Raw genomic sequence first — 27,777 nt, 5'->3', positions numbered from 1 at the left:
TACTTGCAGAAAATAAGCATCCCACCTTTTTGCTAAAACTATAGTGGGGAGGAGAGCCTGGCTGGGAGTCCAGAGTCTGTGAGTTCAAATCCCCGCTCGTGTCTCCTGGGTGTCAAGGGCCAGCTAAGGATCACACCTACAGGGAGTGGCTCAAGTTTTATGTGCCCTGCCACCTGTACAGCCGTGGGCAAGCTGCATAGTCCCAAGGAGCCCAGTTGCCCCCCAGCTGGCAGTTGCGGACAAGGAAGGGGCTGGCTTGTGCAGCCATGGCAAGCTGAGCAGGCCCTAGCTAGCTGGGGAGGACGAGCCTCAGAGGGAGGCAATGGTAAACCCCCTCTGAATACCACTTACCACAAAAACCCTATTCATAGGGTAGCCATAAGTCAGGATCGACTTGAAGGCAGCCCATTTCCATTTTCAGAAAAAGCACTCAAAGCTGTCAAAAACAATGTCATGAAAATAAATAAAAAATACAGATATTTTTAATTAAAAAAGAGGCAATGTGACACATTAACAAAAAAAACCCCCTAGGGTATGTGAAAATGAGTGCCCTTTAAGCAAAGAATATGTGGATAAATAATGTTTGAATACATTTAAACTCAGATCCAAAATTCCAGATTAAAGTTGATAGTGTTAAAATCAGACTCCTCCAGCTGAGATTTTGGAATTTGCTGCAACTATAGAGGTGTTCACATGTTACATTCCACAACTATACAGTCTGTGATGTTGTTTACACAACAGTTGAACTGTACACGTGTGCAGTTATTTACATATAACAACCAATGGGTGTACAGACTGTGTACACAATAGTTGGGCTTTACAGATTGAGTGTATACTCTTTTACGCAAAAAGTCATACATGGGTAGAAACAACCACTACCTTTGTTCAGTGTAATATGTGAACAAGCCTTACATGAGCCGCCCCAGGAGACCTTTCAACTGAAGAGCAGGATTTGAGTGCTTGAAGTACATAAATAGATACTGTGGATAACAGTCACGGTTCAGATATCTGCTTGAGCTCCTTGATTCTAACCATTAGTATCTTGGCCCCCAGCTGGTCTGAAACCATTATCCAGATGGCTTTGCTTTTTAAATATCCAAGAAGGCTTTGGTGTGTGTGTGTGTGCATATGTGTGTGTGTTTCTGTCAGTCATACTCCCCCCTCTTTCTGAACCATAGAAACTGTCCCAAGAGGAGAGGAGGAGCCTGATATACAGGTGTGATTTATGAATATCTGGATTCTTCCATGTACATATATTACCTGTGGAATCTTGTAGAGACTCAAGATATCTGCCATGCGGAAAGAGGTATCAGAACTAAGTCCCCCAATGACAGCTACAAGGTTTTCCTGGGTGTCACATTTGTAGTTGGGGGTAAATCTATGTGATTTGAAAAGGAGGCCCAGGATGGTCTGGTAGGTCATCCTGCCATCATAGTAGCTGTCAGAGATGTGGAACCCAAGTGTGACGTTTGGCAAGATGTTGGGGTTCTCGTTGACCTCTTTTACAGCAAATGCCAATGCGAGGGCATGCTGGTAGGACTTTGTCACCACACTGAAAAGAGAGTTATATGTCCTTTCAGAGGAGAAGTCTACTTTTTCTTATTTGCTAATTTTGTATGCATCCATAATTTCATCATTAAAATATTAGATTAACATTACAAGATAGCCATTACCTATACTATATATAATAACATTTCTACAGTCCCCAGAACTCTTTTTTATATATTGCACAATCAGCTTCCGATTTTCTAGCTTTTCGTTATGTCTATGTTTCTTTAGCATTATTGTCAGTTTCATTAAAAATGCCCTTCTATTTTCTACTTTTCATGGTTTTCATGTGTAACCAAAGTCCTCTTAGCCTGTTTAAGCAGTAGGTTAAGCCACCAGAGGAAAACATCAGCCAATAAAAAAGCAAGAGATTGTGGTTACAATAACTTAAACAATTTTCACCCCACAATTAACTGGCGCCTAGACCAGTCCACACAAGAGGACACTACTGGAGAATCTTATACCCATTGACCACTACACATACTTACATGGTTCCAATTTTCACCCAGAACACACAAATGTTTTACATCAGACATTCCTCAGAAAACAATACACAAATTCCAGTGTTTTTTTTTTTAAAATATATTTATAAGCACCATGTTACAGAGGAAACTCACTGACCACAACTCATATTTACACACTTCCACCTAGAATGCTCCACATAATCCATTGTTTACAACCAAGCCCTACAGTACAACCACAGACTTAGACAGAAACTGACAAGTTGCCGCCCTAGGCTCCTGCTGGGAGGAAGGGAAGGATATAAATCAAATAATAAATACATAAATGAATAAGTTAAGAATTCAAGCTGTTCACTAGTTTCTCCTCTTGCCAGTGCATTTGACAATCTCAACGTTTCACATGTCTGAATGCAAATTCACTGCATTCATTCACTATATGAAAAATCAAGCCCCACCAAAATTAGGAAGAGTTTCCTGTTATGGGAAGAGGACATCCACACATGTTGCAAGCAAATGGCAAAAAGCCATTTGAAGATTTTGTAACATTAAAAGATTATTTTTTAATTGATCATTTTATGTATGATTGTTTTCAATTGGTTTGTGTATTTTAGTTATGTTTTATATATAACAAGACCTGAACACTGCTTGGATAACTTTTTGAGCAAATTTTCTAAACCAAGCAGTCCATAAAATAAGTCTGGGCAAGAGATCAAGACCAAAACAAAGCCACTATTTATAGTAAAAAGAGGAAGGTTTGGGATCTCTAATCGAACGTTTTACTATGTTTCATTTCAGATTAAGCAGCTCTTTCATATAATCACAAACGCTCCAGATATGCCCTGGTCACAATGGAGCTGACCTCTCATATTCCACCATTCAGGGTATATCATTTCTTCTAATTAACCCAGCCAAAGATTGGACAAATCTGTCATTTCCCATTTCTTACCATTTTTAATTTTTGCAGTATTAAAAACAATTCCCTACATTTCTGCACCAGTTTATATTGGGGACCCCCTCAAATTGTCAGGTATTTCTCCTAATATGTCTGCTACTGTTTTCAACTTTTGCCTAATATACACATTTTTCTAAGCAATTTCCTCTAATATAATATGTTTGCATATGCAATTTTCACCAATATACACATTTTTATGCACATGTTTACATAATATATGCATTTTTGTACACATTATTTGGTTGGAGACCTGCACTGCAACACTTAGAAAAGTGTGAATTTAGAATGACAGCTGTGTTTTGGTTTGTGTTTCAGGACGTGTGATTTCGGTAGGTTGCCGTGAAAAGGCAAACAGAACTGAATTTCTCCTGAATCCCACAGTTTCGTTAGCTAATGCTGATAACCCTTTCCAGAGCATTGTGTTATGCACAATCTGGAAGCAATGTAAACAATTCTTAGTCCCCACTATATCCTGATAGTTTTGGTCCATCTCCAATTCAGGAGTGAAGGAACTTACAGCCAGTTTAGGGGGCAGGAGGAAGATGGCTTATGTCAGCTCCATAACCTATTTGTGAACTGTCAGAAAATCCTATCACAAGATGTCTACAGGTTAAATATGTCAGTTTGCTCCAAAAGGTCCAAGCCACAACATTAGTTTATAGCAGAGGTGAGTAACCTGTGGCCTACCATAATCCCCAACTGTTGCTGATGCTGGCCTGATGGGAACTTGAGTCCAATAGTATCTAGAGCAGCGTTTCTCAACCGGTGTGCCTCCAGATGTTGTTGGACCACAATTCCCATCTTTCCTGACCATTGGCAATGCTGGCTGAGGCTGATGGGAGTTGTGGTCCAACAACAACTGGAGGCACACCGGTTGAGAAACACTGATCTAGAGGGATCAGTAGTTCCCCATCCCTGGTTTACACAGAATGGGAGGAAATGGATGCTCACTGACAGCTTTAAAGAACCTTTCCTGTTCTTGATATTAAGGATTCTTTGTCAGTCATTTATGATACCCTTATTTTCCCAGGTTTTGGAGGCACACGGGTCCAAAAGTAGCTCAGGAGGCAGATGCCATATGACAACCCCTTAGGAACACTTCAGCAAAAATTAGGGAGTCGTTCATCAAGGTAATACATAGGTGGCATGGCACCCAATCTGTCTCAAACACATAAATAGAAAAGGTATCCCCACAATATTGGAGGGCTTGCAAAGATCTTAGCTCTCTGAGGCTACTCTAAGAAGATGTTGCAGAATCATGTGCCCTGGACTCTGGGTCATCACTTTATCCATCTTTGTTCACAACCACAGACAGCTGCTAGATAGAGATCTTGACACCTTCAGGATTAGATAGCAAGAATCTGCTGAACAACTTTGTCAGAAAAAAAATCTGACTCAAACCTGCAGAACATCCATGTTATATGCACCTGGTTTCCATGATAACTTATATAATTATATATGAGACATCCTGATTTTAGTCCCCAAGTACCACAAGGACTGGAAAATGGCAAACTCAAGACATATCAAATGCCAATAACAGAGAAGTAGATGTACTGATGTTGCCACACAGTCTATACATTCATATGAGTTCTGAGAATTCTAGCTCTTGCATTATAAATTCTAAACTCCCACGCTTACACGGGAAGGGGAAAAAAATCCTTACCTTGAACCATCAAAGGCTAAATCTTCAGAAGGATGCTGTTCAAAGGACACTTCAGGGAAAAAGAAAACAATCTGAGAAGAAATCCCACCAACAAGGAGGTCCTCAGGATGATACCACTCATGGGGAACAGGAAGGGGGTCATATGTGGGGCATTGCATGGTATCTACTTTGCAAACCATGCGAGGCAACAGAATCAGAAACATAATTAGTATCACCAGCTGAGAGCAGATCCCTCCAGATGCGGATGTTGCTGTCCCCATCTGAACCTTAACCCTGGCAGCTGCCTAAGCAAACAATCTATATCGGGGGGCAGGTGACTTTGCTAATATGCATGATGAAGAGAAGTATATCACCTTTAAACTTAATAACTATGATACTTGCAAAAACATTCCTTCAATGACAACTAATGCATGCAGATGTGAAGCCAGGACTACGCAATGACCGAGACAGAGCCATGCCTGTCTCTTGCCCCCAATCGCAGCTGTGAACGGCAGAACTGGAGTGATTTATAACCATATTATGACTTCCTTCTGGGTTGTTTATCCCACTTCCTCCCTGAGGGCCGCTGGAGCTTGACAAGGAGAATCAAGGATGGTTATTCAGATAATTACAGAGAAGATAATTACCCCTTACAAGAAATTTGGTTTCTGAGGGACACTATGGATAGAAAATATTTTTGATTTTGGTTCCCTCTCTTACTCTGGACTTTAATGGGAATGTAAGTGGGAGGGAAGTTCAGGTGATCATAGGAAGGGACATAGGAAGCTGCCATATAATGAGCCATTGTCAACACTGACTGGCAGCGGCTCTCCAGTGTTTCAGACAAGAGTGTCTCCCAGCTCTACCTGGGAGATGCCAGGTAGTGAACCCAGGACCTTACGCATGCAAAGCGGATGCTCTACTACTGAGCTACAGCCCTTCCCCAAGTAACCAGAGTGAGCAAACACCAACAGGTGTACCTGGCACCAACACTGTTATCTTTTCGGTGCCAGGTCAAGACTTTCCTCTTTTCCCAGGCATTTTAGCATGTGTTTTTTAATTTTTTTTTTAAATGTGTTTTTAAATTTGTATATTTGTTTTTAATGTTTTAATTGCTGTAAACTGCCCAGAGAGCTTCGGCTGTGGGGCGGTATATAAATAAATAAATAAATAAATAAATAAATAAATAAATAAATAAAAACAGGAGTTTGGTCCTGCCCTCGGGGGAAACCAGAAAGAAGGATGAAATTCCTGGTCTACAACTAGCAGTGATACATTTGTGATCCCCTTTCTAAGCTTGAGACACTTCTTTCTGCCCGGTACCTTTGCAGATTTGAATGCCTTCCAGTGGGGCTTGCTTAAATTAGGATGATGCCAATGATAATGTCACAGATGGCCAAAGCAAGTTATGTGTCTAGAGAGATCGGCCCTCAGATGGGAGAGTTAGTGGTGTTGCTGCTCCTCATGGCTCACATAGTTCGCAAAGTTAACACTAGTCAGTGCCCTACATATGATACCTTCCCTGTTCCCCACTAGTGGCATCAGCAACCTCCTCTCAGATCACTTTATTTATTTATTTATTTATTTATTGCACTTGTATACCGCCCCATAGCCAAAGCTCTCTGGGCGGTTTACAGCAACCAAAAACATTAAAACAAATATACAATTTAAAACACATATTTTAAAAACAATTTAAAACACAATTTAAAAATTTAAAACAATTTAAAACACATGCTAAAATGCCTGGGAGAAGAGGAAAGTCTTGACCTGGCGCTGAAAAGATAACAGTGTTGGCGCCAGGTGCACCTCATCAGGAAGATCATTCCATAATTTGGGGGCCACCACTGAGAAGGCCCTCTCCCTTGTTGCCACCCTCCAAGCTTTATTTCCCTCGTATTTATTTGAGACCCATCCACCACCACCCCAGTTTTTATCTTCCAGTGTAAGTATATTTTGTTCTTCCCAATGTGAGCTTAACAGATTGTAATGCAGGAAGTCACATTCTCAAAGGACGCGTGGGTGCTGTCATCCACACCTCTTTCTCAAATATTGATGTTTCATAAGTCATGTGTCCCTGCCCCAAACACATACACCTTGAGTTGGATCCAAAGGTTATCCTCCTCTATTAGAGGAAGCTCATTCCTTTGGAGAAAACCCCTTGTGTATAGCATGAATGGACTTCTTGTTCCCATAATAAGAAGCTTTCTATTGTGAAAAATGGGGAAGAGAAGCTTCTTGAGCCCTCTAAAATCTGTTCTGGTGGAACATTTGCACACTCTGTGATCTGCACTGGGACCTGATCTGGCACTTCAGGTCAGGCCTGATCCAGAGCTTGGCAAAGTTACTTTTTTGAACTACAACTCCCGTCAGCCCAATCCAGTGGCCATGCTGGCTGGGGCTGATGTGAGTTGTAGTTTAAAAAAGTAACTTTGCCAAGCTCTGGCCTGATCTAGACCTATCTGGGGTTGACACAGCCCAGCCTGCATCTGCACCCCAAATCAATTAGAGGGCCAGTCCTAATGTTTTATTAGGTTTTTAAAAACCTAATTAAATATACATTTGGGAGGGGGAGGGGAAGAAAGAAATTAACTGGTGGGGTGTTATGGGCAGGGCGGTGTTGCTCCCAAAATGCCACAGGTCACTGCTATTTACCTGGATATAGAGGGTGAGGGGTGAGGCAGAGGGGAGCTGCATGCCATTTGGGCACAGTAGAAAGAGCATTGGACTGGCTCTGCCATTTTGTCTGCCCTGTATTGAGCAGCTGGCAGGACAGCACAGATGGGATGGCACTGCTTACCTGACTTCCTAAGCCCTGACTTCCTAAGCCCTGCTGTTTGGAGGGGCAAGGCAGTAGGGATCTCTGTGCAGTGCCGGTGCAGTGGCAGAGCCAATCTGATGCTCCTGCCACTATGCCCATACCGTGTGGAGATTCATGCAGCCTCATCCCTCCACGTCTCAGTAACGGGCAGTGATGTGACACATCTGAAAGTCAGATAAGCAATGATGCCCCAGCTGTGCCACTCCACCAGCCACTATTGCATGTGCTTACTTGACAGGAAGTCCCAGTAAGATAAAGGGGGACTTACTTTCTAGTAAGAATCCATGCATGCCTCTCATTCTCCCCCACCTGCAGCACTACTACCCAGCCTTTTGACAGCCCCGGGTCATTCCGGGTGATCCAACCTGTCTCAATCCAATTCAGCCGAAATTCAAAACTCCCTGAATCAGCCAGATTCAATTTGAGAACTGGACTTTAGCTAAATCTGGTGTACAGCTGGATTTAGTTATTATGATAAAAGTATTTCCTTTACTTTAGAATTATCCACTGAAAGATCATGTAATTCTCTGTGCAGTGTGGTGACAAACTCCAACCAGCATGTCCTGTTATTGGAATTTGCTGCATGATTATTTATTTATTTATTAAATTTATATCCTGTCCTTCCTCCCAAAAGGAACCCAAGACAGCAAACAAAAACACTAGAACCACTCTAAAACATCCTAAAAACGGACTTTAAAATATATTAAAACATCTTTAAAAACAACTTTTTAAAAAAGCTTTAAAAACATCTTGAAAAGCCAAATGTCACACTAAGGTTCCACATCTGTGGCAACTGCTATGTTGGCACGCTGACCTATTTATTTATTTTATTTATTTGTTTCATTTATAGACTGCCCATAGCAAGTGGCTCTCTGGGCGGTTTACAAAAAGGTTAAAATACAAAATATCAACAATAAAATCAGACAACAAAAAATAAACACAAGCAGCAACTAAAGAAAAAAATAAAAAATAAAAAAATTAAATTATAACATAAACGCTTAAAATGCCTGGGAGCATAGCCAGGTCTTAACCTGGCGCCGAAAAGATAGAAGCGTAGGCGCCAGGCATACTTCTTCGGGGAGGCTGTTCCACAGTTCGGGGGCCACTACAGAAAAGGCCCTAGATCGAGTAACTGTCCTCCGGGCTTCTCGATGGGTTGGTACCCGGAGGAGGGCCTTAGATGCTGAGCGAAGTGACTGGGTAGGTTCATACCTACTGGACCTACTGGACCACTCAGAGCCTGCTTTTCAAATTGCATAAATTTTTCCCCAACCATGCATGCCAAAACCTAGAAAAACTTCATAATTGTCATTGGAGGAATGAGTTTTGATATCTCTTTCTATATGGCAGACATGTTAAGTCTCTGCAAGATTCTGCTGGTGAGAGCTCTGTACAGGGAAGTGGAGGTGCTCACACGTGTATAGGATTGCAGCCTAAATGGACAGCTGATCAAGAGTCGACACACCTACCACGGAGAATTGTTGATGAACATTGCAGTCCTGTAGCGTTCATGTCTATTCACAAGCTAGCAGTGGGAGGTCTGTGGCTTAGTGGCAGGGCATATGTTTTGTATGCAAAAGGTCCTAGGATCAATCCATGACATCTCCAGGTGGGGCTGTCTGGAACACTTGAGGCCTACTGCCAGTCAGTGTCGACCAGGGGTGGAACACTGGATCCACTTTACAGTGGCCATTTTTGACAGGTGGGCAAGTTTGTCCTCATGTCAATCATCTGATATCATCATATGATATCAGGTGGTTCAAAGCCACAGAAGCAGGCACAGGCTTATCTCTTAGAGTGGTCTACTGGTAACACAGCACTAAGATAAGCGATAAGACTGCTTCTGCCTTTTACCATCAAGGAGCAAGAGAGGCTTATCCCTGAACTTAGTGCTATGGGACCACAGCACTATGATTTGAGATAAGATTCTGCTCTTTAAACGTCACGGGGCCACAGTGCTATCATCAGAGATAAGTCTGTGTTGGCTGCCTTTTAGAGATGGGCAAAGTCTTTTTGTTTCTGCTGCATTTTTTGCTATCTTTTAAAACTGCGAGTTGCTTTGAGACAAAAATGTGGTGACAATAATACTGTGGTGCTTAGTGCTAAGTTTGGATAGAAGAGATCCCTTATTTCTGATCTTCTCACTTAGTGCTAAGTTCTCCATGCCTGACATCATACAATATTAGGTGATTGACAGGGAGGCATGATTTGCCCAAAATGTCCTCTTAGGTTAACTTCAGAGACCTGGAAGGCTTAATTAAGCCCATGGGCTGGAGGTCACACACACACACATGCACACACCCTGGTATAGACATTACTAAGATAAGAAATAGACCAATGGTCTGAATCAGTATGAGACAACTTTGTATTTCTAATTGAAACAAATGGTGCTTAACTCCTGGTAAGTAGTTATAGCAAAGCTGAAGAACCTATGGACCTTCAGACAATGATGGACTACAACTCTCATCATTCCTAACCATTGCCCATGCTCACTGCAGCTGATGAAAACATAAGAACAGCCTGCTGGATCAGGCCAGTGGCCCATTTAGTCTGGCATCCTGTTCTCAAGTGGCCAACCAGATGCCCATGGGAAACCCACAAGCAGGATCTGAATTAAAGAACACTCTTCCCTCCTGCTTCTGGCAACTGGTTTTCAGATGCATACTGCCTCAGACTGTGGGGACAGAGCACAGCCATCATGGCTAGTAGCCATTGATAGCCTTATCCTCCATGAATTTGTCTGATCCTCCTTTTAAAGCCATCCAAGTTGGTGGCCATGACTGCCTCTTATGGAAAGAGAGATGGCTCTCTCAACATTTGAAGGGCAACTGGTTCCCTATGCTTCGGCTATAGGACTTCAGACTAAAGTCTACTTAAAAATAAGCCCCATAGACATCAATGAGGCCTGCTTCCAATTTAATATGTCTATAGTACTGTAGTTGATGAGAAACACTGAAGAAAAAGTAATTGAGTTCCTGAACCACACAGGTATTATTCTTCATTTTTTAGTTGTATGGACTTATCACAGATGTGTGAACAAAACAAGTTCTATTAGCATATATAGCAGTAATGCAGGTTGACCGATAGAATAAGCCCATGATATCTTTTCCATTAGAACCACATTGGAAATACATATAGTAGGGTAATTTATGCTTTCTCTTTATTAGCTGATCCCTGCTGTTCAGGTCAGGCCTCAGCAAAATAATATAGCATTTGGGAAGAAAGATACAACCCAATAACCCACCACTGGAGACTATGATAGAGAATATCTCCACAGCCACCATGTATTTCCCTTTGGTGCTCAGGTAGGTTGGAACAAAGGACAACCAAACACTACAAAATGTCAACATACTGAAAGTAATGTGCTTTGCTTCATTAAAACTATCTGGCAGCTTCCTCGCTAGAAATGCCACACTAAAGCTAATGATAGACAGCAATCCCATATATGCCAAAACAAGATAAAACATGATGTCAGATCCTTCATTGCACTTTGCTACAATCTGTTTGGTTAGTGATGACATGTCAAAGTCTGGGAATGGGGGAGAGATTTCCAACCACACCACACAAATGCCTGTCTGGACAAGGGTACAGGAAAGGATAATGGAGTTGGCCAGTCTCTTTCCCATCCACTTCCTCATGCTGGACCCAGGTTTGGAAGCCATGAAAGCGACAACCACAGTGGTGGTTTTGGCCAACACACAAGAAACAGCTACAGAGAAGATGATGCCAAATGCAGATTGACGGAGCAAGCAGGTCACTTTCCTTGGTTGTCCGAGAAACAATAAAGAGCAGAGGAAGCAGAGCAGGAGGGAGATGAGGAGGGTATAGGTGATATCCTGGTTGTTGGCTTTGACGATGGGGGTATCTTTACATATAATAAAAATGATAAGCACCAAAGCTGTGATCACTGATAAAAAAACAGCAGCCACCGCTAAACTGATCCCTAAAGGTTCATCGTAAGACAGAAAGTTTATACTCCTGGGCAAGCATCTGTCTTGATCCTTGCTTGGATATGAACCTTGTGGGCATCTGAAACAATCATCCACGTCTGAAGAAAAAGAAAGAAATGAAATGAAGTTGGCCATCAATAACTCATGATTTACCAACATGAATCACCAACGTTATTCAGATGTTGATCAAGGGCTTCCTCTCACTGTGACCTTTAATGTGTCAGTCTCTGCCCATTAGTCCCCAGGGTGAGTCCTGGGCTTATGAAAAGGCATTTTTGCATTATCTAACAGTTCATCTGTTGAGCAGATATAGGTAAGCTGAATCCTTTAAAAACAATTCACAATGTAGGTGAGCAGGCAGATGGTGCTCACAGAACTCTGCACGCATAGACTTGTGTGTTTGTGTTTATTTCTCAATTTATTTACATACCACTCTCTCATAAATATCAGGGTGGTGTACAGCACTATAAAAACATTAAAAAAACATTAAAAGCAGTATGGGACCATCATAAAATGTCTGGCTGCTCTTGAACATTTTAAACAACTGCATAGGCCCGTCAGCATAAAAATGTCTTGAAGAGATGCCTTAAAATCAGAGCTTGGAAAAGTTACTTTTTTGAACTACAACTCCCATCAGCGCCAGCCAGCATGGCCACTGAATTGGGCTGATGGGAGTTGTAGTTCAAAAAAGAAACTTTTCCAAGCTCTGCTTAAAATCAAAGGAACGGTTTCTCTGCTGGAAGAATGTTGCATAGCATGGGAACAGTGATACTAAATGCCCCACTTCTGATTGAGGCCAGTTGGGTCTCTGTAACATGGGAGACAAGTAACAATGCTCCAAATATACACATGCTACTCTACTACTGCAAGAATATTTATGCAGTAGCAAAGTAAAAGTTGACACGAAGAGGGTGCAAACAATCAGCTCTCCATACAGGAATACCCCGCATTAATGTACACAATGGGTCCAGAGCGAGTATGTAAACCGAAAATGTATTTAAAGTGAAGCACTACCTTTTTTCACTTGCGCCGCCACTGTGCCACCTCTCCTTCACGTGGAGCTTCAAAGCCCCACGCTAAAGCCTCTGCTGCGGTGCTGCAGCTCCTGTGCTGCTGCACCGCCGTACCTCCCAGCTGATCGCGATCACGCCTCCCAGCTGATCGCGATCAAACCTCCCAGCTGATCCACAGTCGCACGATTGTGTCTCTTTCCACCCTCCACACACGGAAAGAACAGGCCACAACCAAAGGTTAAGTGTCCGTTCTTGCAAAGCGAGCGTACGTAAGCAGGGGAATGGTGCCACTGTAAGTATGTCCGTACTCGCGAGTGTCCTTAAAGTGAAGGTCCGTATAGCGGGGTATTCCTGTACAACACAGGCAGCTAGACAGCAACGCAACCTATGATAGCCATGTTACTGACAGTCGTGAGAATGAATCCTGTTCAGGGATGGGGCATAAATTGGATTTGGTTCATATTTTAATGAGAACCTATCTAATTCTGATCTCTCAAAACAATATGTGAAATAAAACACAAATATTCTTTGAAATTTGTACTTCTCCAAATTTTGTGATGCAATATTTCAACCAACCAAATGATGTATACAAAAATGCACGTATTAGGGGAAAGTATGCATATCTTAGTGCAACTGTCATACAACATCCATTTCTTTTACCTCTTAATATAGCTTATATACCACTTAGCATAAGCCATTTCTAAGTAGTTTATTAAAGAAACACGCAAGAAACCAATAAACATATACATCAACATACTGTAAAACTGAAAGAAAACAATTGACAAATTTCAAAGTATCACAGGAATATCTCAATAAAATATAAAATAGAAATGCATTTTATAAAGGAATATTGTTTATAAAAATGTGTATGTAAAAAAATAAATGCTAAAATACTGCTGATTTTTATGGGGATTTTTTTAAAATACAAATGATATGTTGCAAACTGAACTTAAGACTGAAAAAAAAATGAGAAATAGAGAAAGTAACATTGACAGATTTATCCATCCCTCTTTCAAAGGGATTGGAGTGATTCTAGTTTGCTTTTCTCCTTCCTTTTTCTTTGACTATGGAAATGAATCATGTGAAAAGGAATAACACAATCTGAGTCATTTACCAACCCTGAGAACAACAGCCCCCAGATGCATTCACCATTATTTATTATTATTTTTCATCACTTACTGATTCATAAATGTGTGAACTGAACTAGGCCCACTAAAAGTCATTGTGGTCTTCCTTGGAAATCCCAGGAAGGATGCACATTCCCTTAACAATTTGGCAGTAGGATACACTTCATGAACTATAATCTCTGCTAACCATTTATGCTTATTGCATTTGCAACAATACACCACCCACCCTTTTGGTATGAAATCTTCCCTTCTGCGCAGTGAGCACAGTCATAGCAGCAAAATTTCTCCCCTTCCTTCTTTTTCTTCTGATAACCAGGGTGGCAGGAGTCACTGCATACAGAAAGGGGAAGGACCTATCCATAAATAAGGAGATAGCTCAGGATCAGAGATATTTGAAATGGTTATGTTCATTAACTGATACATCAAGAAAGAATCGATACTTTGGTACACAACAGTACAAATAATGGTGCATGAAAGAGCCTTCCATTCCCCCCAAAAAAGTTTAGACGTATGGCGCCGATCCTCCCCTGCAAGGGTGGTTGACAGATTAAAATGGTCCACCCCTGGAGACTAATGGATTCCACTGGATTTCTGAATGCCCTGGGGGAGTTCCCAGTAGATACAGCAGGTGACCCTGTTGAAGCCCTTGTTACACTGTGAAACAGTGAGGCATGTCGACCTCTTAACACAGTTCCCCCCAAGTGCCCTCTCTGGCATTATGGAGCCTGGTTTGCACCTTGGTACACCAGTGAACTAAGGGCAATGAAAGAGGCTGGATGGCTAGAACCCAAGTGGCAAAGATGTGAGGTTGATGGGCATGAGTAGAATATTATAACCATGCATACTGTGTGGTGGTGAAGATGGTGAAGAAGTTCTTCTCTGCCACCATCTAATCCTTAAGTAGCCATCCAGTGGAACTTTTCTATATTGTCAGTGGTCTGTTAACATTAACTCCAGGAAATAGAGTTTTAGACCATTCAGAGGCCCACTGTGAATTGTTTGCAAGGCACTTTGAGGGTAAAGTTGCTCATCTCCATCTTTATGCCCCATCCACATCTACTGTAGTCGCCAGTGAGGTGTCCAGTGCAACATCTGCTGCAACCTCTTGGGATTGGTTTCAGTTCATGCAGCCTGACAAGTGGCTTGTGACGATGTGGCCAGTGATGTTATCTTGACCCTTGCCCTTCTTGGCTTATTAAAGCTTGCCGAGGGGGATTGACTGAATGGATTAAGGGTTTGGTCAATGCATTGTTGCAGGAGGGAGTGGTTCCAACCACCCTTCAAAATATCAATAATTTAAGGAAATATTGATATTTCCTTCAAAATATTGATATTAATATCAGTGTTTTTTCCAAGTGCAAAAAACCCCCCATGGATTGGTAAAAGCAGTAGCTAGCAGACGAAGAACAAACCCAAATTGATGCCAGCCTGTTGGGTCGATGGAATGCTTTCAAACCAGCATCGGCCAATGGATTCCATCCCTAATCATCATCAAGCTATCCACAACCAGAAGGTCTCCAATGTTTAATTATTAAAGCCCTGAATGACTTTGCTTCAGATTACTTAAAGAATCATCTTCTAATGGGCCTTGGGATCTTCTCTGCAGGCAATTTCCAATGAACCTTCCCCGCCCCTTAGCTAATGAAGTGAAGCAGAACATTACAATGCAGAGATCCTTTCCAGTGGTGGCACCCCACTTTTAGATTGCTCTCCCTAGACAGGTTTGTCTGCCTCACATTATTATCTTCTAAAAACCTTCTTGTTCTTCCTTCTGGTCCTCCATAATTTCCCACCAAGTTTTCATTTGTTGGTTTTATGATGTCTTTAAATTGTTTAAGCTGCTGTGATCATAATTATTTTAGATTATTTATTTTAGGTTTTAGTGTGTTATTGTATTGAATTTTTATTTGTATTCTGTGTTTTAAAATTGCTGTAAACCAACTATAGAACTCAGCTGCGTGGGCTGTATATACTGTAAATGTGATATTGGGTTGAGTGATCTTGGGACTGGAAAGATCACTTTAGCCAGCAAAAGATCACCGATCCTGATAAATGGAGCACACAAGACACCACTGCAAATATGCTAGAGAATCCATTACCTGGTTAAAACTTCTGCTCCACATAATCATATCATCATTGATTATGAATTCTTTTCCCTCAAAGGCATTGGGATCCAACTGTCCAACTTTCACTCGAAGGAAGGAGGTGTTTGGAAATATGACCATATTTGTTATATCAAATCCAGCAAGCAATTCCCCTTTATTATTAAAAGCCACTGCTTCCCCAGCAGAGTTGTTAAATGAAATGCCTTGAAGAAATGGGTGGAGCTAGTTGATAGAAGAAATGAAACAGTGATTTAATACAACTGATGTGTCAAGGAAGATCTGTCCACATCCAAAACTAAATGAGTTGTGAAGATTTGTGTGGGTGAGTCAAGTGAAAGCTGCTTTTCATCCTAAAAGGTGCCTTAGAGTACTCACCTAAAGTTGTTTGCATTTTTCTTCCCCTTCAGCCACAGTGAATCTGAAGCATTTGCCCCAAATAGATGGAAAAACAAACAAATCTACCAGTTACATCTCCAATATCACCCAGTGGAGTAAAACATTCCTGGATGGCAGCACCAATAGCTGACCAGGTCTGCCCATACTGTTGATTCCCCAAGACCTAAAAGACTGAAGGGATTAGGCAATAGGCAATTAAGTCTATTGAAGTAGACTGGAAATTTACAGGTAACCTTTCCTGCATACTCAATGAATACATAGAAATATGAACCCTCTATGACTTCCTCAGTTAATAAAATGCACATATTTTCACCAGTTACCCACAGAGGGCATATTTGGATGCACTTTCTCAATGTATGAATGCATTCATGGGAATGAAGCCTTTTCATTCTGGAAACATTACCTGCCAAGACTGGAGATCTTGAAATGTAAGCCCTTTCCTTTCCAACATTACATTGTGTTTAAATGCAGATGAGACCATGCCATGCAAAGCATGTGCCACAGCATAAACAGCATTGTAAATGCTGTAGCTGTGACCTGTCATGTCCATTTCAAAAACAGGCCCAGGAAGACTCTCCAGCCTCTCATCCCCAATACATGTTCTATCGACCTCCATTGATACACCGGGATTGGGAAATGTACAGCCAAATGCTTGTTCCCAGAATCCCTGGAGAAAGCCATCTCCTTGTGTCCAAGAAGGTTTTATATTCTGGAGATATGTCTGGAATCCCAGATGTTTATTTGCATGGATAGCAAAAGAGATAGCCCCTTGGAATATTTGAAAGTTCCTCCGAGTTATCAAGCCCGTTACTGAAAAATCAATCTGGGCTGTCGTAATCCACACTTTCCCAACAGATATGTTTCCTCTATATTCCAGATCAGCTATTGGCACTAATGTGCTCAACCACATAAGGGTCATGCTTTCACCATAAATAATAATTGCTCTGGCTTTTCTATCCATGAAAGAATGATAAATAGTTGAGGCCATATCACTCAGTTTCTCAAATGAAACTAAACGTCCTTGTTTTGGTAATCTTTCTGTGAAAGCTGAACAGATTCCATTCTGGGAAAGGAGATGTTCGAGGGCTTCCAGGAAATAGTCTCCACTGTCATCAGCAACAACCAGGAGTCCAACCCAGGTCCATCCAAAATGCCGAAGTAACTGGATAATCCCCGTGTATTGATGGACTTCACATGGGACCATGCGATAAAATGATGGGAGGTGTGTTGTATTGTTTTCCTCTGGGGCGAATGAGCCAAATGTGAGCTGAAAGAGAACATACAGGTGGGTTAGATGTAGATTAAAACTAGCGATGTGTGAAAGGTTCTCCTTAGCTTTCCAAGATCTTTTTTCTTGGGAGAGAGCTTTCTCAGCTGTGGCCTCCAAGCTTTGGAATACCCTGCCCCAAGAAGCCCACTCTGCTCCCTCCCTGATGGTTTTCCGGAGACTTCTGAAAATGATCTTGTGCTGGAGAGCCTTTGGGAGGGACTGAAGGTAGAGCCTGACACTGATTTTATGCCTATCATTGTAGTCCCCTTTAGTACCACTCCCTATATATATGTATGTATGTGTGTGTGTGTATTGTATTTTATGCATTTTAATTGTATTTTATTTATTTTTATGTTTTTGTGATTTTATTGTTTACAATTGTATTATGTATGTGTTTGATTTTATTTTGTAAGCCACCCTGAGTGCCCTATTATAGGGTAGAAGGGCGGGATAGAAATATTTTAAATAAATAAATAAAAAGTGGCAGTGGAGATGTCAGTAGCGGGCATAGAAGTGTCTTTAACTTGTCTATGTATAGGGATTTTACTGCATTCATAGAGGTGGTCCAAGGGCTATCTTACCCTTCTGGAAAAGGGAGCTGGCAATTCCTCTGAGAATGATATTGTGTGATAACCTGTTGTCATCACCAGTGACGCTGTACAGCAGAGGTGGAGAACCACAGGCCTGGGTTCAGTATGTGGCCCTCCAGGCCTCTCCATCCAGCCCTTGAGACCATCCCCATGCCATGACACCTTCTTAGACCATACTTCTCACCAGCCTTGTTCTGTACCCTCCTTGAGTGGTTTTGCCTAGCTGCTCTGCATCCTTGAACTTTGATTATGCCTTGTGCATGCCTGGATGGCAATTTGTGAGGTATCTGTGTGGAAAGCTCAGATTTTTTGTTTGTAACTGGAATATGGCCTCCTGTACAAAGGTAAGAGTCAAATCTGTTGCCCTGCCCACCATAGGCATGTGGACTCCAGGAGGTTACTCAGGAGGGAATGTGGCCTTTGAGCTGAAAAAGGTTCCCCACCTCTGCTGCATATGGGGGAAAAGATGGCTGCACACAGTCAAAATCCATGGGACTGTGTCCTTGATCACAGCACCACATTATCATGTTCACTTATTCCCAGGAATATCGGTGCCCCCATTTCCCAAGTGAATCCTTTAAAAAAAAGTGAAAAGAAAAGCACAGGAACATTTAAGTACAGCCTGATGGATCAGGCCAGTGGCCCATCTAGTCCAGCATCCTGTTCTCACAGTGACCACCCTGATGCCTTTGGGAAGCCTGCAAGCAGGACATGAGCACAACTGTACTTTCTCCTCCTGTGGTTCTCACCAAGTGGAATCTAGTATAGCTTTAGACTGTAGAGGTAGAACACATCCATCTGGGTTACTAGGCATTGATAGCCTTATTCTCCATGAATTTGTCTAACCCTTTTTTAAAGCCATCCCATGTTGCTGGCCATCACTGCCTCTTTTGAGAGCAAATTCCATAGTTTAATTATGCTCTGTGTGAAGATATTATTTCTCTTTCCTGTCCTGAATCTTTCAACATACAGCTTCTTTGGATGTCCATCAGTTATAGTGTTATGTGTGAGGGAGAAAAACTTCTTCCAGTCCACTTTCTCAGTGCCTATGCATAAACTCACACAGTTCTATCATGTCGCCTCTTACATTTTCTCTAAATTAAAAATTCCCCAAACGCCCCAAAAGCATCATTCCTGAGACCACATTGTATAAGACTTTGTACAAACACCTTAAATAAATGTCCCCCCCCCTGCATGAAGGCCCATTCGCTCCTGACAGAATCCCTAAAAATGCATGTGGAAAAGCTTGTCTGTGAATAGTTTGTGCACCTCTAGCTAGGACTGGGGAGGGCAGCTGTGACAGAACTGGAAAAGGTCCTCAAATGTAAAGATGTATCACTGAACACTGAAGTCAGGATCATTCAGACCATGGTATTCCCGATCTCTATGTATGGATGTGAAAGTTGGACAGCGAAAAAAGCGGATAAGAGAAAAATCAACTCCTTTGAAATGTGGTGTTGGAGGAGAGCTTTGTGGATACCATGGACTATGAAAAAGACAAATAACTGGGTGTTAGAACAAATTAAACCAGAACTGTCACTAGAAGCTAAAATGATGAAAGTGAGGTTATCATACTTTGGACACATAATGAGAAGACATGATTCACTAGAAAAGACAATAATGCTGGGAAAAACAGAAGGGAGTAGAAAAAGAGGAAGGCCAAACAAGAGATGGATTGATTCCATAAAGGAAGCCACAGACCTGAACTTACAAGATCTGAACAGGGTGGTTCATGACAGATGCTCTTGGAGGTCACTGATTCATAGGGTCGCCATTAGTCATAGTCGACTTGGAGGCACATAACAACAACAGTTATAAGCAGTATCCAGGTTTGATCCAAAGTAGTATGAGCAGGCATCTGCTCGTGCAACAGGGCTTCTCCTTCCTTCCCCCCCCCCCAGCAGCCTCATGTGAACCCACAAAATAAGGTTCTGTCCATTTGGGTTCTTTCAGATTCTCATTTTTTCCAGTCTTAATTTCAGTTCTCAACATTTCTGTATCAGTTGGTGATTTTTGTTTAAAAAAATCATGAAAATTATTCCGCATTTTACTGTGACTTTGTCCTAATAAGCATAGTTTTGTATGCAGTTTTGATCAATGTACACATTTTTGCAAGCATTTTCTCCGAATATAATTCATTTTTGTAGGCTATTGTCCTAAAAATATTAGTATTTACGCATACATCCCCCTAATATATGCATTCTTGTAAATGTTGGCTGGTTGAAGAACTGATTCACAAATTTCACAGAAATGCAAATTTTGAACAATGGCTGTGGTTCAATTTTCATATTGTTTGGGAATATACAAATGTAATAGATCCAGCTTTAAATGAGGACTGAATTGAATTTCTTCCCCATCTCTAATTGGGAAAACCTTCTGGAGCATATTGGGGCCATAGCACAGTGCAGTGGGGAGAAAAAAACCCCAGAAGTGCTATTATGCAAAAAGGTGTTGTACAAGAAAGTGGGCATCATTGTGCATTGGTCTTTCTTTTTTTGCACTTGCAGAAAATATAGTTACCACCTTTCTGCCAAAAAATGAAAATGAAAAACAAAGCACCCAGCACTCAAAGCTATTAAAACCCTTTCATAAACATGAATTAAAAATACATAATTATTATTTTTAAAAGCATAAAAGAGACAATTGTGTCATATTAAAAAAATATTGTGTGTGAAAATCAGTGCCCTTGATGCAAAGGATTTTTGGATAAATAATATTTGAATAAATCTAAATTCAGATTTAACATTGATGCTGTTAAAAGCAAAGATGATTCTGGCTGAAATTTTGTAATTCTGGCAGCTATAGCTGTGTTCACATGTTACATACAATGAGTGTATGGTCTGTGAGCACAGGTAACAGTAGAGCTTTACAAATCAACAAGGTACTCTCTTTCACACAAAAAACCTCATACATATGTAGAAACATCTACTTGTGTCAGTGTAATGGGTGAACAAGACTTATGTGAGCCATTCTGAGAGATCTTTCAGCTGAAGAGAAGGGTATGAATGCTTGAAATGTGTAAATATATACTGTGAACAACAGTCAGAGTAAAAAAAATCTGCTTGACCTCCTAGATTCTAGCCAGTACTGTCTTGTCCCACAGCAGGTCTCCAGCAGACTTTGCTTTTTAAATATCCAAGAAGGCTTTTCTTTCCCTGTCAGTCATACTTCCTCCTCTTTCCAAACCACAAAAGCTGTCCCAGGATGATTAAACTAGGATGACTTCCCTTGACCAGGAAGATCTTAATAATTTTAGACTACCTGCAAATGTCCCCTTCATGGGCAAGATTATTGTGAGGGTGGTTGCCAGCCAGATCCAGGTACTCTTGAGACAGATTTTCTAGATCTATTTCAGTTTGGATTCAGGCCTGGTTTTGGTATAGAAGCTACCATGGTCACCTTGTACAATGACCCATATTGGGAGAAAGACTCTCTCTTAATCCTCCTTGATCTTTCAGCAGCTTTGATACCATTGACCATGGCATTATTCCAAGATGACTGTCTGAGATGCATATTGGGGACACCATATTGCAGTGGTTTTGTTGCTAATTGGATGGCCAGCTCCAGAAGCTGATTCTTGGGGAGCGTTACTTGGCTCTGTGGGTTCTCCAGTATGGGATTCCACAGGGGTTGGTTCAGTCCCCCATGTTGCCTAACACCTACATGAAATTGTTGAGTGTAGTCATATGGAGTTTCAGAGTGCATTGTCATCAGTATGCTGATGACACACAGTTCTGTTTCTCCTTTTCATCTTCTGCAGGTGAGGCAGTGGATGTGTTGAATCAGTGCTTGATTGTGATAATGGATTGGATGAGGGTCAATAAACTGAAACTTAATCCAGACAAGACTGAGATGCTGTTGGTGGGTGGTTCCTCTGACTAGATGAATGGTGTGCCTGTTCTAAGTGGGGCCACACTCTCTTTGAAGGAGCAGGCTTGTGGTTCAGGAGTTTTCCTGAATCCATTGCTGTCACTTGAGCATAGGTGGTGTCATTGGTGAGGAGTGCCTACCATCAGCTTAGGCTGGTGGTTCATCTATGACTCTGTCTGGACAGGGACAACCTGGCTATAGTAATCTATGCTCTAGCAACCTCCAGGTTGGATTATTGCAGTATGCTTTATGTGGTGCTTCCTTTGAAAACAGTTTGGAAACGTCAATAAGTGCAGAATGTGGCTGCCTCACTGTTGATGGGTTTGAAGCAAAAAGATCATATAACACCAGTTCTGTTCCAATTGTACTTGCTGCCTGTATGCTTCTGGCCCAATTCAAAGTGCTGATTTTGACCTATGAAAACTCGTTATGGTTCAGGACCCCAACATCTTCTGGAACACCTCTCCCAATCTCCTAATACAAGGCCTTTCTCCAGGACTTCTCTCTGAGGGAGGTTCAGAAGATTGTGGCAAGGGAGAGACCCTTTTCAGTTGTGGCTCCCTCTCTGTAGAATGTGATTCCCAGCAAGGTCCACCTGGTGCCTTTGTTGACATCTTTTTGGCACCAGGTTAAAACTTATATTTTCTTTTTTGATAGACTTCAGATTATACTGTTTGTTATTAGCGTGTTGCTAAAGTTTCCTATGCTTGTTAAGGGGCTTGTTGCTTTGTCTTGTTTTTTATGGTATATTTATTTGGGTTTTTAACAATGTTATTAGTCACCTGGAGACCTTCTGTAACAAGCGACTAACAACTTGAAATCTAAATAATAATGGAGAGTGATATAGGTGTGTATATTGAGAATATATTCACTCCTCCATGTACAGATGTTACCTGTGGAATCTTGTAGAGAGTTAAGATGTCTGCCATACTGAAAGAGATATCAGAACTCATTCCCCCAATCAAAGCAATAAGGTTTTTCTGGGTGTCACACTTGTAGTTGGGGGTAAACCTATGCGATTTGAAGAGCTGATCCAGAGTGGTCCGATAGGTCATCCTTGTGTCATAGTAGCTGTCATAGATGTGGAACCCGAGTGTGACATTTGGCAAGATATTGGGGTTCTTGTTCACCTCACTGACAGCAAAAGCCAATGTTAGGGCATGCTGATAGGACTTTGTCACCACACTGCAAAAAGAGTTACATGTTCTTTCAATGGAAAATTCTACAGGAAAGGAAATGGTTTTAACACAATATTGGTTCATTCAGGCTTTCAATAAAGCAACTGAATTTGAACAGTAGTCCATGCAAGCACCATCAAATTCCTGCCTTCAGTTTTGAAATAAAACAGAACAAACTTACAATGGTTGAGAAATACAGAGAGAGTCGCCAAGGAGAGTGGTGAGAGACTAGGGATGGAGGACAAATTTTAATTCAGTTCACATTTGAAGCCAAATCTATCAAATTTGTACTTTCTGAAACAGTATGAGAACTGAAACACAGCCATCCTTCAAAACGAACACATTCAGATTTTGTGATAGTTCTCCAACAACAGAATGTTTACAAAAATCCATATAGCAGGGGAAAGTTTGCATAAAAATGAATATATTAGTGAAGCTAACGTATTAGGAGAAAATATTTGCAAAAATGTGTAATAGTCAAAACTGCATGCAAAAATGTATGTATTAGGAGATGTTTGCACTAAAATATTGAAGAAGTTTTGTGATGATATTTTTTTAAAAATGCAAATTATTGCAGAAGTGTGGAGAACTGAAGATGGAAAAATGGCAAACTGCGAGAGCTGAAATTGACAAATCCTGTCATCCCTAAGGGAGAGCAAGTCTGAAGGATAATGAAAACTACAAGAGGAGACTGTAGAAAACTACAAGCAAATAGGGAGAGAAAGATGTAAATTAATAAAATATGACTGTAAACAAAGGTAATGTCAAAACTTGGAAAAAAATGATGGTATCATATGTGAAGTAGGGTAAGTAAATTTTTGTATCATCTATAAAGAGTGGCAGAGGAGCTCTGTGCATGTGCATCTGTATGCATTTAGACCCCATTCTTAATGCAACTACATCCACAGATGGTGAAGAACCAGGATTAGATACTTGGCTGTGCAACTGCCTCACATTTTGGGTGAAGTTGTTGGGGGCATTTGCGACCCCATATTGGGAAAATGACACATTCCTTACATGTTAAAATTTGGAAAGCAGTGAAGCTATCATATGGAAAGTAGGGTAACTAAAATTTTGTTTCATCTAAATCAAGGATGCTAATCTGTGGCCCACAGAATGGTTACGGCTCAACCAAGACTTTTTGGGTGGCTCTTGGAGACCCTTAGGTAATTTTCCTGTACACAAGGGCTTGTCAGAGATCCCCAAAATGTCCTCCTCAACTATCAGTGATGTTTAGTGAGCTAAAATAGTATTATTAGGAAGCTGTATGAGATGACTTTGGGAGTCAGAGTGACAGAACAGGGATCAGAGCTGATTGCTGCTGAAAGTATCAGAGCAGCAGCATGATTGAATACCAGCGAAGTAGTCAGCAGGACATTAATGATCTCAACTGCAGCGAGCATTGCCTATTGAGAAAGATAGGTGAGAAAGTGTACCTTATATGAAGTAATTCTTCAGGGAGTGAGGGAGGAGCAAAATAGTGAGAAATAATCAGCATAAATTTAATAAAATAAAATAAAATCCAAAGGAAAGGAAAGGAAATAAGCTTAAATCAAATAAAATTTGAAACTTTAGATTAGGGATCCCAAACTCTCATATTTTGGTTTCATTTAGTCTTGTTCTCTTGTTCACACTTAGAAAATCTTCTCATATCTTTTACCATTTGTTTACAACATTTGTGGGCTTCCTCCTCCCATGATACAAAATTCTTCCTATATTTAAAGGTGAGGCTTAGTGTTTTCTTTAATGACACTGCATATGCATTCAGCAACATGAAAAATCAAGACTGTCAAATGCTCTGTCGAGAAGTAATCAGTGAGCAACTAAAATTCTTGTTAGTCTGTATTCAAGTCTAAACCAATGTGGTTGAACTGCAGGGAATCCTTCTTTCACAAAAAACAAAAAACCCACACCCTTATCATCATTCATTTTTCATTAAGCACCCCCATAAAAAAATTCTGCACCCCCCCTTAGTGCTGTTCATCCACCAATTATTTTATTTAATCTTATTTTAAACTTATCTCCCAGGCTATGATCTGAAGGCTCATAAGCCTAGCACCAGGGTCAGGTCCGGTCAGTGCCTGGATGGGAGACCGCCTGGGAACCATATGTAAGCCGCTTTGGGTTTCCATCATGAAAAGAAAGGCAGGGCATAAATGTAATAAATAAATAAATAAATAAATAAATTCCCTCTCCCCCAGTTTCTTCTGTCTTCCATTAAACTTACCCTGTATTCATATCTCCTTCCCAATATTTATTTGATTTGATTTAAGCTTATTGGGATCCCTAATCTAAAGTTTCACTATATGTCATTTTGGATTTAACAGCCCATTCATATAATTAGAAACATCCCATATGTGTCCTTGGTCTGGCGTCTCATATTTCATGTCTCAGGGCTATCTTCTGATTAATCTCACCTCGGGATAGGCAAGTCTGTAACTGATGGTATCTCATTTCTACAACCTTAAATTCAGCTCTCCACATTTCCTCATAAGTTTGCTTCAAAAAGCCCTCACAAAGATTCATCAGCATTTTAGTACACATTATATTGATAATGCACGTGCATATGAAACAATCTGATTTTAGTTCCCCAATACCACAAAAGTTAGGAACTTATGAAAAGGAAAAGCACAAGATTTATGAAATGTCAGTAACTGAGAAAAAGATGTTCTGATGTTGACATGCTGCTTATATATGTCCTCTGAGAATTATAATAATTTGATTACAAATTCTTAGATGTCCAATCTCAAATGGGATGGGAAAATGTTCTTACCTTGGAAGTTCAAAGCCTAGATCTTTAGAAGGGTGTTGTTTGAAGGACACTTCAGGGAAAAAGAAGATGATCTGAGAAGAAATGCCACCAATGAGGAGGTCCCCAGGCTTATACCACTCATGGTGAACAGGAAGAGGATTGATTGTGGGACACTGCATGGTATCTACTTTGCAAACTGTGTGAGGCAATAGGAGCACTAACACAATTAGCACAACCATCTGAGAGTAAATCTCCCCAGATGCAGATATTGCTGTGTGCATCTGAAGCTTAACCCTGCCTAATCAAGCAATCAGCATCGGGAGGCAGCTGATTCTGCCAACAGTCCTAGTGATGAGAAGTATATAATATTTAAACTTAATATCTATATTCTTGCAAAACTTTCCTTCTGTGACAACAAATGCATTCAGATGTGAAGCCAGGACTATGCAATGGCAGTGATAGAGTTCTGCCTGCCTCTTGCCCCTAACGCCAGCTCTGAATAGTAGAACTGGAGGGATTTGTAACCACACGGTTTGAATTCCTTCTGGGTTGTTTTTCCTACTACTTTCTGGAAAGTTACTGGAGCTGAACAAGGAGAATCAATGACAATGATTTAGATAATCACAGAAGAGATAATTACCCCTTATTCAAAACTTTTATTTTTGTCCATCTCCTCTGGTCTTTAGTGGAATAGTAAGTGGGAGGGAGGGAGCAAAATCAACAGGTGTCAGATATGGATTCACTGTGGACCAATTTGATTGTTACAGTCTCTTAGATATTGTGCATGTTAAAGTCCCTGATATTTCTTATGATATGGAATGTGGTCTGCTATCTACAAATTCCTGTCTGCAACACTGACATGGACTTTCCACTCAGAAAAGACATTTTTTCACTTATATTCCTCAATGAGAATTCTTCTGATGATGTGAATCGTTTTCAGCACTGCATCTTACACACACCATACATATACTGTATATATCTATATCAAAAAAGGAACCTCTAACACTCTCACATTTTCTTATAGGACAAAACAGAGGAAAGCTGCCTTATCAAACCATTCATCCACCTAGCACAGTTTTGTCTACACTGACTGGCAGTGGCTCTCCATGATTTCATGGAGATTCTGAACCTGGATCCTTCTGCACATGACACAGATGCTCAGCCACTGAGTTGTTGTTGTTGTTTTCATGGAGTTTCTGGGGACTGAACCTGGATCCTTCTGCACATGAAGCAGATGTTCCACCAATGAGATGATGATGATGATGAATAACAACAACAACAACAACAATTGCATTTCTATCCCACCTTTCTTCCAAGGAGCTCAAGGTGGCATCCATTGCCTCTCTCTGTTCTCATTTAATCCCTATAACAATTAATCAGTGAGGTAGGTTAGGCTGAGAAGCAGCTTGTGATGCCCCTGTATATATAATACTGTAAATATGGTAAGTGCTGGTTTATTAGAGTATATGTGGTAAGTAGACTGAGTGAGAGGGGGAACACAGGGGTTGGAATGTTGGAGAATGTTGTATGATGATTGGCAGAGCGTTTGAGTGTCTGAAGGTATAAATGAGAGAATGACAGTTGAGAGGGGTTTGTTTGGTGTGTTCTGTGGGTTGGTTTTGGATAGGGTGGATTGGATTAGGTGGGTAGTGAGGCAGGATATTGATGACTAAGAAACATAGAGAGTAACACATCTTATGAAACCACACACTTGTTGACTAAACCTTTAAGTAATCGTGTTATTCCCTGTCTATATAAATAAATATTTCTTGGTTTACCAAAATGCCTGATCCTTGGCTGGGGTACACAGACCAGAAGGATAGGCAGGGCATATTCCAAGGTTGGGAAACAGTATCAACGGTGGCAGCAGTGAAGAGATAGCGTAACATAATCAGGTATCCAGAGCAACCTAGGGCTGTAATCTTTATAGGCACAAAGATACAGGAGGGTTGAGGTCTGTAAGTCCACCCAGACACAAAGTATCAATAGGTCAGGAGGAGACAAAGCCAAAGTATCAAGGCAATATTGTTTACAGGGAGTGACTGGTGGTGCTGCCTAGCAGTGGGATCTTGAGAGATCTTTGCTAGAGCCAGTGAGAGAACAGT

General features: G+C 41.0%; 1 protein-coding gene across 1 annotated transcript; it reads right to left on the bottom strand.

Moving 5' to 3' along the window:
* Positions 1-599: 599 nt before the first annotated feature.
* Positions 600-25,851, bottom strand: LOC133366895 (vomeronasal type-2 receptor 26-like). The gene is made up of 8 exons (XM_061590437.1): positions 25,694-25,851; positions 22,636-22,927; positions 15,611-15,838; positions 13,738-13,864; positions 10,543-11,469; positions 4,625-4,673; positions 1,261-1,552; positions 600-677 (listed from the first exon to the last, which is right to left on the bottom strand). Exons 1-8 carry the CDS (start codon positions 25,849-25,851, stop codon positions 600-602), a joined length of 2,151 nt encoding a protein of 716 aa, XP_061446421.1.
* Positions 25,852-27,777: the final 1,926 nt, after the last annotated feature.

The sequence above is a fragment of the Rhineura floridana genome, chromosome 11, assembly GCF_030035675.1.
Source record: "Rhineura floridana isolate rRhiFlo1 chromosome 11, rRhiFlo1.hap2, whole genome shotgun sequence".
Taxonomy (NCBI): domain Eukaryota; kingdom Metazoa; phylum Chordata; class Lepidosauria; order Squamata; family Rhineuridae; genus Rhineura; species Rhineura floridana.
Note: the sequence above shows the minus strand (reverse complement) of the source record. Positions and strands in the feature narration are given on the sequence as shown.

Bases quoted from the DNA above. Each gene is read 5' to 3' on its own strand.
- LOC133366895 (XM_061590437.1), bottom strand. From the start codon at position 25,851: ATGCAGTGTCCCACAATCAATCCTCTTCCTGTTCACCATGAGTGGTAT. The intron at 15,839-22,635 runs GTAACATCTGTA...TCTATCAACTAG, and splicing joins CTCTCTACAAGATTCCACAG to CTCCACCCATTTCTTCAAGG. The intron at 4,674-10,542 runs GTGGTTCTAATG...TTTTCCCTGAAG, and splicing joins CTACTATATGTATTTCCAAT to TGTCCTTTGAACAGCATCCT.